The sequence below is a fragment of the Orycteropus afer genome, unplaced genomic scaffold (genome assembly GCF_000298275.1).
Source record: "Orycteropus afer afer isolate SDZICR_OR568_19922 unplaced genomic scaffold, OryAfe1.0 scaffold00949, whole genome shotgun sequence".
NCBI lineage: Eukaryota > Metazoa > Chordata > Mammalia > Tubulidentata > Orycteropodidae > Orycteropus > Orycteropus afer.
The window spans coordinates 63,092-74,995 of NW_006922536.1; the positions used below are offsets into that span (position 1 = coordinate 63,092).

Genomic DNA, 11,904 nt, shown 5'->3' on the forward strand with positions numbered 1-11,904 from the left:
ATGTTTGGTATGCAATCAGAATAGCAGAATAAATTGCACAATGTATGCATAACCAAAGCCTCATTTCACCAGTGAAGGTGTCGACCCATATTAATTGTAAGGCTCAATCTGAATATTTTCACTTTCCATCCCCAACAGCTAAGAAAAAATCTGTGCTTTTCAAACTATGTACTCGCACAGGTTACCCCCAAGAATCTGATATGACCTACATCCCTGAAGAGGTACTCCACAATTAAGAATCACAAGTTTATGAGACTGCTAAAGAAAATTGCACATGAAAGACAGAAATCTTTTATTCCATTAATAGCTTACTATTCCTCCTCCCATCACTCAGCCTTTTACAGATATTATACTCAAGAGTTTTCCAAATCCACTGTGGGGTGTTTTTGTTTGTTTGTTTGTTTTCCAGCTTGTTTCCAAACTGTTCTTGTCTCCTGGTTGGGTGCCAGGCAGGATATCAGCATGAAGTTTAAAATGAGTTTCTAACTGGCAATACATAGTTTCTAAAATCAAAGTCAAATTCTTATTAGATGCCATTTAGCTAAGTTTTATGAACAACAATTCACCTGGGCACTTCCAACCCACATTATCTATCAACTTTTGGAGGAAGCTACAATATACTCTTCTCTATTACTGACTACTATGAATTTCAAAGGCCCGGGAAAAGATTGCATCTTTGGGCCCAGTATACATAAGGAGCCAGATGGAAGCCCTCAATCTTGGGAAAGAGCCACGTTTTCTGATGTGGGCAATGTATCACATTTATGCACTACATAGAAAGCCTTTAAAAACTCCTTAAAATCAATGCTTCCATCTTTGTTTAAGTCCATTTTGCTGGTGAGCTCATCAACTTGAGAATCATCAACACGAACACCACAGTGAGTTTTGAAAAGTTTCCACATGGCACGGAATTGGTCCACGGAGATAAAGCCTAAAAGAATATAGGAGAAGGCTGTGTGAGTGTTCAATACAAGATCTACCTAAGGGATGGATGAGGATGCCATACTGATTAAATACACCCAATTAGAAGCTCACTAACATGCCTGACCATTAAGACACTGAAGGAATGGAAGAGTTAAGAGCATAAATGTAGGAAACAATATGCTACTTTCAACTACCAAACGACCCTGAGATTTAGGACTGTGGGACAATATGTGGTACAGAAAATTTAAGATGTGAAATGTAAGGGAGAGGGACATGGAAGGCGGGTCGAGAGGAGAAAAACATCAAAGCAGAGGAAGCAGATACCCTGAGACTCAGAGGACTGCAAACAATGGCTCTGTCTTTTTTACAGGCGATCATTGACTTTCATGTGTTAGAATATTGATTTGTGTGTGTTGATAAAAGGTTTCTGCAGTAGAGGATTACCTGATGGTTTCTTTAGTTTGACAGCAAGTAACCGTGCACCAAAGCTAAGTAGAAAATGAGTTATCATAATCTTCACAGAATCAGAACCCTAAGAATGGTTTTTATTGCCAGGAACATTGAAGGTATTTAAATGGATGGTGAATTACATTTTCATTTGTGCTGATGATTTATAAATGAGTGACTCTGGTTTGACAGATGGATACATAGACTTATGGAGGACTCTATGGTCTTGAATACAGAGCTTGTGGCCAAGCTGAAAAAAAATAATAATAAACATGAGTTCCTCCCCGCCACCCCAATTTTAATCGGATTTGGATGAAGGATGAAACAGATGAAAATGAGTTCTGGGTCCACAGAAACAGACTAACCTTTCCTAAATGGACTAATCAAAGTTCATTTACCTGAGTGATCAGTGTCAATGACATCAAATATGATGTGCAGGTCAAAGCGGTACCTGTAGACAGTCTCAATTATGGTAGAATGAACCTAAAATAAAGATTTTCTAAGTGTTAAAACAGAGAATTAACAAAGCTGATCAATTTCAGTAAACATAACGAACATAAGACATCATCACCAAGTCAAATGATATGACTTAGAAATTTGAGAAGGCACACTTCCTTGGAGGACAACTTCATTTAATCAGGAGTGTGCTCCCTGTTTTCTGAAGCCTCCACAGTCTGCATTCCTCAGGGGACAGGGCCAACATGGATTGAAAAAAATCCACCGCCCTCCAGTGGATTCTGACTCATAGCAACCCTACAGGATAAAGTAGGACTGCCCCATAAGGTTTCCAAGGCTGTAAATCTTTAAGGAAGCAGACTGCCTCACCTTTCTCCTGTGGAGTGGCTGGTGGGTTTGAAATGCCAACTCTTTGGTGAGAAGTTGAGGGCTTAACCACTGTGCCACCAGGGTTCCTTGAGGGTGAACAGGAAGCAGCAAGTAACTGGGGGGTGTAGACGGCTGATGCGCTCACCGCTAACAGAAAGGCTGGAGGTTCAAGTCCACGCAGAGCACCTCAGCATTAGGGATGGGATTCTGGAACATCAGCCACGGAAAACCCCACAGAGCATAGCTCTACTCTAACGCGGGGCTCACCGTGAGTCCCAGTCCACTGGATGGCAATTGATTTTTTAAAGAATAGTAACAGCCAACATTTACTGAGAGCTTTACGTGGGTTACTTCATTCAGTCTTCAACAACCACCCCAGGAGCAGAAACAGAACTATTATTACGTCCATTTTACAGATTAGAAAAGAGAGAGGTAAAGTAACCTTCCTAAATTCACATGCCTAGTAAGTGGAATCTGAATCTAAGCTTCCTGAATCCAAGGCCTATGATCATAGTCACCACATTAAACTGCCTCTACGTGAAGTCAAAGCCTCCTTTCTGCAGATATTTGGGTCTTCCAACTGCACTGTTGAGGAGCTCTGTTGGTGCAGTGATTAAATCATTTGGTGACTAACCAAAAGGTCAGCAGTTCAAACCCATCAACCACTCACCCCACAGGAGAAGATGAGGCATTCTGCTTCCATAGAAATATATAGCCTTGGAAATTCTATGGGCCAGTTTTACTCTGTCCGATAGGGTTGCTATGTGCCATCGATTTGATGGCAGTGGGTGGGAACTGCACTGTTACTTCCTCTCTCTCTGCTCTTAACGGGCTCATCTCCCCTGCAAACAACCACCCAGGTCCCAGTTCCAACTGTTAACTAATTGCTGATGATGACTACTAAATACCGGGGTATTCCCATTTTAATAAGGGATTCTAAATTTTAAAAATCTTTAAAGTATATCATCAGTCATGTCAGCAAGACTACACCCCCACAAATTAAGAACTCCATTGGGAGTTTTAAAGGGGGTGTTGTATGGAAAAATGGATGTCATACCTTCACTTTTGCTGGGCAACACTTAAAATAAAACTCACGTATTTGTCACAGATTACTGACAGAAGCTTTTTTTTTCTTTTTTGGCCTACGCTTAGAATGCACAAATTTCCCCAACAGATCACAATGTACATGTCCCCTTTAGACCTTTCTTAGGACAACCCCCCAACCCCCATCCATCAGGTAATTCCTCCCCCAAATTTTGAAAGGGCCAAGTTACTCTTTTAGGTGTTTTGCTCCCGCCAGGTTTTAGCTGGGGTTTGTTTCACTTGCCTTTTGCACAGGATTTTCAATCTGGACATCCTGGAAGATGGACATGTAGTCAACATTTCCATTGTCGTCTGTGTTGATCAAACGCACACTCATCAATCTCCATGGTAAGTTCAGGCCCATAACGGTCTTCATGGAAAAAGCCCACTGTCCCAAAGAAATTCTTCCTAACAACAACAACAACAAAAGCCCACATCATTTGTTTATTATTCGAAAAAAAAAGGCAACCTCCTTGGCAGAGTCGGTGAGCAGCCCCAGGTTTTGAGGCCCTGGAGTCTTTCCCTTACTGTCACTTGTAAGGAATCAGAGTTTGGGTGTGAAGTTTTTTCCATCCTTTTTCTAATTAACAAAATAAAGTGTGCTTATGTGGTAGTTAAATTTGTATGTCAACTTGGCTGGGCCTGGTTGAGTGGCTGGGCAGCTGGTGGTCGTTATTCCGCATGATGAGACTGGCAATCAACTCCATCGTGGGATCTACCACAAGCAGCTAAGTAGCTGCCTTTGGGATGTGGTCTGCTTCCTATGTATAAGGAGGAGCCTTGGGGATAGTCTCTAGCTGATGGCATGCTTGAACCCTGTATGTAGCCGAGTCGTTTGTTCAGCAGCCTGCCATGCTCTGCCCATCTTGGGACTTTCAATGGACTTAAATTAATGGCCTGTCGTGTGGCTTGGTAACATCGTGACTGTGCCATTTTATTTGTCAACCTTGGGCTTGTTAGCCTCAGCAGCCAGTAGCTGCCTGAGTGAAGAGATGCCTCTAGCTTCAGTGGGCCGGGAGCAAGAGGCAGAGCTGAAGCCCAAGGTCGAGGGGCTTTCACACAGCCCCTAGAGCCTGGCACTTTGAACTCAGACTTAAAGCCTCTAAACTGTAAAAGAATAAACTCCTGTATGTTCAGCCATCCCATTTGTGGTATAGTCTTGTCAGAGTGGCACTAGGTAACCAGAACAGCTTATTATAAAAGATTTGAAAACACAAGAGTATTAAAAAAATAAATGCTTTGCTTTCGTTTCTAATGCTGGATATATTATTCACCTGTCATTTTCCTGTAAGATACCCTTTTTCCCCATATTGTATGTAATTTTTCAACACAGAAATATATTTTTTTATTATTAAAGATATGCTCATTTTAAACAATTTATAATACATAGAAAATAGTGTTATTACTCCCAGTCCTTTTTCTAGATATAGAAACATGTATTTGTGAATGTATGTATGTGTAGATAGATACAGATACATTATCTTTCTTAAAACAAAATACACATTATACTCTAGCATGTTTTATACACTTGCATTGCATATGACAACACACACAGACACATTTACTCTAACCTGCTTTTTTACTTAAAATAAATCATGGACATCCATCTATGTGAATAAACACAAATCTGTATCATCATCTTAATGACCATGCAATTATTCCATTATTTCCTTAGGATAATTCCTTAAAGTGGAAATTGCTGGATCAAAGGGCATGTAGATTGTTAAGGCTGCTGATATATATAATGCCAAACTGCTTTCCAGGAAGTCTATCCACTTACACTCCCATCAGACCATTTCCTTATACACTGAACAGCTAAGGACAAAATTCCTTTTTATGTTATTTTAATGAAGTTTAACACTTAAAGTTCTCAAAACAAATACAGAACTCAATGAATTATTACAAAGGGAGCTCTTGTGTAACCACCACCAAGTACAGAAAATAGATCACTGGTACTATCCAAAAGGCCCCCTTGTGCCCCCTGACAATTACCACTTCCCACTTTCCCAACGAGTGCCATTACCTTGACTTTTAACCCTATAGTTGATTTTTGCCCTTTTTGATCTATATATAAACAGAACCACACAGTATATAATTTGGGGGAGAGGGGTCTGGCTTCTTCTGCTCAAAACTAGGTTCATGAGATTCAGCCATGTTGTTCCATTTAGTTGTAGTTTGTTCATTTTCATTGGTGTACAGGATCCCATGGCAAGAATATTCACAATTTACATATCCATTCTATTGTTGATCGACATCTGGGTTGTCTCCGATTTGGGATTATTACAAACAGTGCTGCTAAGAACATTTTTCTGTATATGCCCTTTTGGTGCATATATCTACTTGCATTTCTGTTGGCTAGTTATCTAGGAGTGAAATTGCGGGATCATAGAGGATGTGTTTGTTCAGCTTCACCTGACACTCCAAACAGCAGTAGTTGTACTAATTTAGACTTCCACCAGCAGTATATAAGAATTCTGGTTGGTTCACATCTTTGCCATCATTTGGTATCGTCGGTCTTTTTCATTTCAGCCATTCTAGGGGGGTATGTGGCAAGATCTCATTGTGGAATGAATTTGCATTTCCTAGATGATCAAAGAGTTGAGCACCTTTGCATATATTGGCTATTTGGATATCCTGTTTGATGAACTGTCTATACAAGTCTTTTGCCAGTTTCTCTACTGGATTTTATGTCTTTTGTTTTATTGATTGTTGTTGTTGTTATGTACCGTCGAGTCAGACCCGACTCATAGCGACCCCTCCTTGGGTTTCCGAGGCAGGATCACTACACAAGTAGATTGCCCCATCTTCCTTCCGAGGAGTGGCTGGTGGGTTTGAACCACCAGCCTTCTGGTTAGCAGTCAAGTGCCTTAGGCACTACGCTACCAGAGCTCCCGTTTTATTGATTAGTAGAAATTATTTATTCTTTTAGATATGAGCCCTTTGTCAATTACATGTGTTGCAAATATCTTCTCCAATTTTGTAGTTTGCCTTTTTTTTTTTTAACTCCTTTAATAGTGTAGTTTGATTACAAACAGTGCTGCTAAGAACATTTCTGTATATGCCCTTTTGGCACATATATCTACTTGCATTTCTGTTGGCTAGTTATCTAGGAGTGAAATTGCAGGACCATAGAGGATGTGTTTGTTCAGCTTTATTTGACACTCCAAACAGCTTTCTAAAGTAGTTGTACTAATTTAGACTCCCACCAGCCATATATAAGATGTTCTTAAATTTTTCTTTTTAACTAGCAGTCACCATGGGCTGAATTTTTAAAACTTGTGCCATGCACTGTGCTAGGAGACAAATATGCTTACTCATTTACTCCTCACAATAGCCACAGAAATAATTATTAGTTCCAAACAGATAAAGAAAACAAAGTTAAAAGAGGTGTCTGATTCCAAATCCTGTGTTTTTAATTGCTGCACTGAGCTTTAAATATTAAAGGAACTGTTACTTAAATATGGTCCACATAAAATGGGTCATTTGTTTAAGGAACATCTGTCAGGGCACTATTGGGTACTGAGTACTTTTTTTTAAAAAAAAAAAAAAACCTTTTTATTGTAATCTGGGTGAAAATTTACAGAGCAAATCAGTTTTCCATTCAACAATTCACGTTCTGTTTCATGTCACTGATTGCAATCCCCTCAATGTAACATCACTCATCCCACTTCCTCCCTGTGCTAAGAAGTTCTTGATTTAAATGTAATTAATATCACCACTCTTTTCTTTATGGTTAATGCTTTTCCGTTCTATTTATGAAAATTCTGCCAAGTCCAATGGCATAAATAAGTTTGCACGTATTGTATTCCAGAAGCCTTGTTGTATGTCTTTCATATTTAGATCTACAATCAATCTGGATTTTCTTCTTGTATATGTCATGAGCAGTGGGCCATTTCTTTTCTGCATATGGATATCCATTTGGCTCAGCAGCATCATTTATTGAAAAGACTGTCCATTACCCACCTTCAAGTATCCATATATGCATGAATCTGTTTCAGGATTCTCTATGTGGTTCCATTTGTCTATATGGGGATCCTTGTGCCAATTCCACACCGTTTTAATTACTATACCATTATAATGTTTTGATATACAACAGGACAAGTCCTTCCACCTTACTGCTTTTCTTCAAGTATGTCTTGGCTATTTTTGACTTTTTGCATTTTTCATATAAATTTTAGATGCAACTTTTCAAGATCTACCAAAAAATCCCCATGCTGGGATTTTGACTGAGATTGCATTAGAACCTATAGCTCAATTTGAAGAGAACTTGTATCTTGACAACTTTGACCTTTATAGTCCATGAACACAGTACTATGCACTCATTTATTTCACTTAGCTTTGATTTCCCTTAATAATATTTTATAATTCCCATGAGGAAATCTCATACATCATTCCTTAGATTTCTTCCTAGGTACTTGGTTATTTAATCTATTGTGAATGGTATCTTTTAAAATTCTCATTATCTGTAAGTCAGTTGCTGACTATCAAACCAAAACCAAACCAAACCCACTGCCCTGAAGTCGATTTCAACTCATAGTGACCACATAAGACAGAGTAGAACTACCCCATACGGTTTCCAAGGCTGTAGATCTTTACAGAAGCAGACTGCTATGTCTTTTTTTTTCCCCATTTAAAGTGTACTATTTATCATCAACAACAACAACATTTATATTTATTTAATTGTGATTTGGGTGAAGATTTAGAGCAAATTCACTTTCCATACAGCAGTTCATAATATACTTTGTCTCATGTCATTGACCACAGTTTACCACAATGCAACAGCTCCCCTCCCACTTCCTCCCCATAGTTCCTCTTCCCAGTGCCATGCCTCCATACACTCCTGGCCCCTGGGCTGTCTCCCTGTGCATAAGCAGCCCTTCTTTCTCACATGATTGTTCTCTCCAAAGAGTGTATCTACTTGAGGTAAATGTTCAACTCATATGCCTGTCTTTTATTTGGCTGGAAACCACAGGTGTGGGTTCAATTCCAGACCTGAAGGGCAGCTAGGGGCCACAGTCTCAGTGGTTCCACCAAGCTCTATCAGACCAGAAAATCTGGTCCCCACTTTTTTTTTTTTTCCAAATGACTTTGAGTTTTGTTCCACATTGTCTCCCTCTCTATCAAGGATGTCCTAAATAGATCCCCTTTCAAGTGGATGACAGTGGTAGCCGGGCACCATCTAGTTCTTCTGGTCTCATCAGACTGCTGTATCTTTCTCCTGTGGACTAGTTGATGAGTTCAAACCACTCGGCTTCCAGTTAGCAGTTGAGCACTTTATCCACTGCAGCACCATTGCTGGCTACACCAGTTATCAATCTAACCCCACTCAGCTTCAAACTTATCCTTCTTTCCCCTGCTCTGTGACTGCTGAAGCTGGGCCCTGAGAACATTTCTCCTTTGGCAGATGATGGGATATTAGGCTTCGGCAGTAGTGGGCACAGGAAGAATACTGCAAGGCACAGCAGAAGCAGAGATTCTCATTCAGGTTCCGGTATGCTTTGCTTCTTGCATCTACAGCACAGTGTGGTGGCCAGAGGTGTTTGGGAGGGGCAGTGAGTGTTGCTAGCACCAGTGGGTGGCTTCCTTGCCAACAGTATGTGGGAGACACAGTGGCACACAACTTCTGGAATTCTTTGGACATCCCATGGGTCATTTCCTTGCTAGCAGTGTGTAGGAGACACAGTGGTGCACAGCTCCTGGAGAGATTGGTTGACGCCTTAGCGGGTGGTTCCCTTCTCTCCAACACTGGCCCACTAGCTGTAGACTAGCTCTGACCTGAGGCACCTCAGTGAATTTCTCTCCTATTCAGTAGGCCACAGACACACCCTCTCCAATGAGGTCTGAATCTCAGCCTTGGGTGAGGGTAGAGGGTTCTTTATTTGACTGCTAACCAGAAGGCTGGTGGTTCAAACCCACCAGCCGCTCCTCGGAAGGAAGGTTGGGCAATCTACTTCCATAGTGATACAGCCTTGGAAACCCAAGGAGGGGTCGCTATGAGTTGGATCTGACCCCACGGCAGTGTGTTTGGTTTTTTTGGTTTTGCTAGTCTTGGTTACTCCCAATCAGCCTAGAACTAGTAGTTGCTCACTATATTTGCCATTCCTGTGTTCTTTAGAATTCTTGTATCCCTTTTAGTAGTTAACCACCTTTTATTAGTTAGTAACTCTTTATATTAAATTTCCCTATTCAAATTACTGGTGTGGTTTTTGTCTCCTGACTAGGCCCTAACACACTAGAATATGGAAATAAACCAATTTCTGTATATTGATGTTGAGTTCAACAACTTGCTAATTCACTCACTAATTCTAATGGTTTTTCTGTGGATTTATCTGGATTTTCTATATACTCAATCATGTTGTTTATATATAATGACATGTTATTTCTTCCTTTCCAAACCTTACTATTTTGTTTATCTTCATTATACTGGCTAGCATCCCTAGTGCAATGTTAAACAGAAGTGTTGATAGTGGGCATATATATTAGTTTCTTATTGCTGCTTGAACAAATTACCACAAACTTGTTGTTGTTGTTGTTAGGTGCCGGCGAGTCAGCTCCACCTCATAGCAACCCGACATACAACAGAACACAATACTGTCTGGTCGTGCACCATCCTCACAATCCTTGCTATACTGATCCCACCGCTGCAGCCACTGTGTCAACTCATTTCGTTGAGGGTCTTCCCCTTTTTCTCTGACCCTTCACTTTACCAAACATGATATTCCTCTCTAGGGAACTGTCCCTTCTGACAACATGCCCAAAGTAGGTGAGATGAGGTCTGGCCATTCCTGCTTCCAAGAAGCCCTCTGGCTGCACTTCTTCCAGGACAGATTTGTTGTTTTTCTGGCAGTCCAAGGTACTTTCCGTATCCTTCACCAACACCACAATTGGAAAGCATCAACTCTTTTTTGGTCTTCCTTATTCACTGTCCAGCTTTCACATGCATATGAGGCGACTGAAAATATCACGACTTGGGTTAGGTGCATCTTAGTCTTCAAAGTGACATCTTTCCTTGTCAACACTTTAAAGAGGTCTTTTGCAGCAGAGTTGCCCAGTGTGATACGATGTCTGATTGCTTGACTGCTGCTTCCATCGGTGTTGACTGTGGATCTAAGTAATATGAAATCTTTGAGAACTTCGATCTTTTCTCCATTTAGTGTGATGCTGCTTATTGGTACAGATGTTACAATTTTTGTTTTTTTTATGTTGAGGTGTAATCCATACTGCAAACTGTAGTCTTTAATCTTCATCAGTGAGTCTTGAAGTCATCTTCACTTTCAGCAAGCAAAGTTGTGCCGTCTGCATATTACAGGTTGTTAATGAGTCTTCCTCCAAACCTGATGCCATGTTCAACTTTATTCTCTCACAGTTCTGGAAACCAGAAGTCTGAAATCAGTTTTCCTGAGCTAATGTCAAGGTGTCAGTAGGACTGATTCCTTTTGTAGGCTCTAAGGAGGGGATCCATTTCCTTGTCCTTTTCAGCTTCTAGTGACTGCCTGTATTCCTTAGCTTGTGACCCCCTCCTCCATCTTCAAAGTACAGCATTCCAATCTGCTTCCATCATCACATCACCACCTCCTCTGACTCCTCTTTTATACATTTTATAAGAACCATTGTGATTACATAGGATAATCCAGCATATTCTCCCCATGTCAACATCTTTAACTTAATTACAGCCACAAAGTCCCTTTTGCTGTATAAGGTAACATTCACAGGTTCCAGGGATTAGGGTGTAGACACATTTGGGGTCTACACAGCCTGATTCAGTCTATCACAGCATTCTTGCCTCATTCTTAAATTTACAAGGAAAACTTTCATCATTTCTCTATTAAGTATGCTATTTCCTATAGGCTTTGTATGTATTCTTTACGAAATTAAGAAAGTTCACTTCTATTCTTAGTTTCCTAAATGCTTTTTTTTAATTGTACTGTCATTTAATTTATTTATTTATATTTATATATTTTTTAAATTGTGATTTGGGTGAAAGTTTACAGAGCAGTTTCATTTTCCATACAGCAGTTCACACACACAGTGTCTCATGACATTGACTATAATTTATCACAATGCAACAGCTTCCCTCCCACTTCCTCCTGATAGTTACCTCTTCCCTGTGTCCATCCCTCCATGCAACCCTGCCCCCTTGAACTGTCTCCCTGTACATAAACAGCCCCTCTTTTTCCCATGATTGTTCTCTCCAAGGACTGTATCTACCTCAGGTACATGTTCAACTCATATGCCTGTCTTTTGTTTGGCTAGAAGCCACAGGTGTGAGTTCAATTCCCGACCTGAAGGGCAGCTAGGGACCACAGTCTCAGTGGTTCCTCCAGGATCTATCAGACCAGCAAACCTGGTCCCCCTCCCTTTTTTTATCCAAATGATTTTGAGTTTTGTTCCACATTGTTCTCCCTCTCTATCCAGGATGTCCTCCATAGATCTCCCTCTGAGTGGTTGACAGTGGTAACCAGGCACCGCCTAGTTCTTCTGGTCTCATAGTCATACAGGCTGAGGATCGAATGGTGTACTGGTCACGGGGACTAATTGTTTCCATGCACCTTTGGTTTTCTTCATTCTTCTTTGCTCTGGACGAGGAGAGACCCATTGTTGCATCTAGATGGCAGCTTGCAAGCT

At 40.6% G+C, this 11,904-nt stretch overlaps 1 protein-coding gene across 1 annotated transcript in view; it reads right to left on the reverse strand.

Annotated features, from left to right (window-relative positions):
- Positions 1-713: 713 nt before the first annotated feature.
- Positions 714-11,904, reverse strand: part of PPEF1 (protein phosphatase with EF-hand domain 1) — a 165,496-nt gene continuing 154,305 nt past the window's right edge. The window contains exons 11-13 of the mRNA XM_007958383.1: positions 3,524-3,687; positions 1,770-1,854; positions 714-931 (exon numbers count right to left, since the gene is read on the reverse strand). Coding sequence (XP_007956574.1) covers positions 714-931; positions 1,770-1,854; positions 3,524-3,687 — 467 coding nt within the window. The remainder of the gene's footprint in view (positions 932-1,769; positions 1,855-3,523; positions 3,688-11,904) is intronic.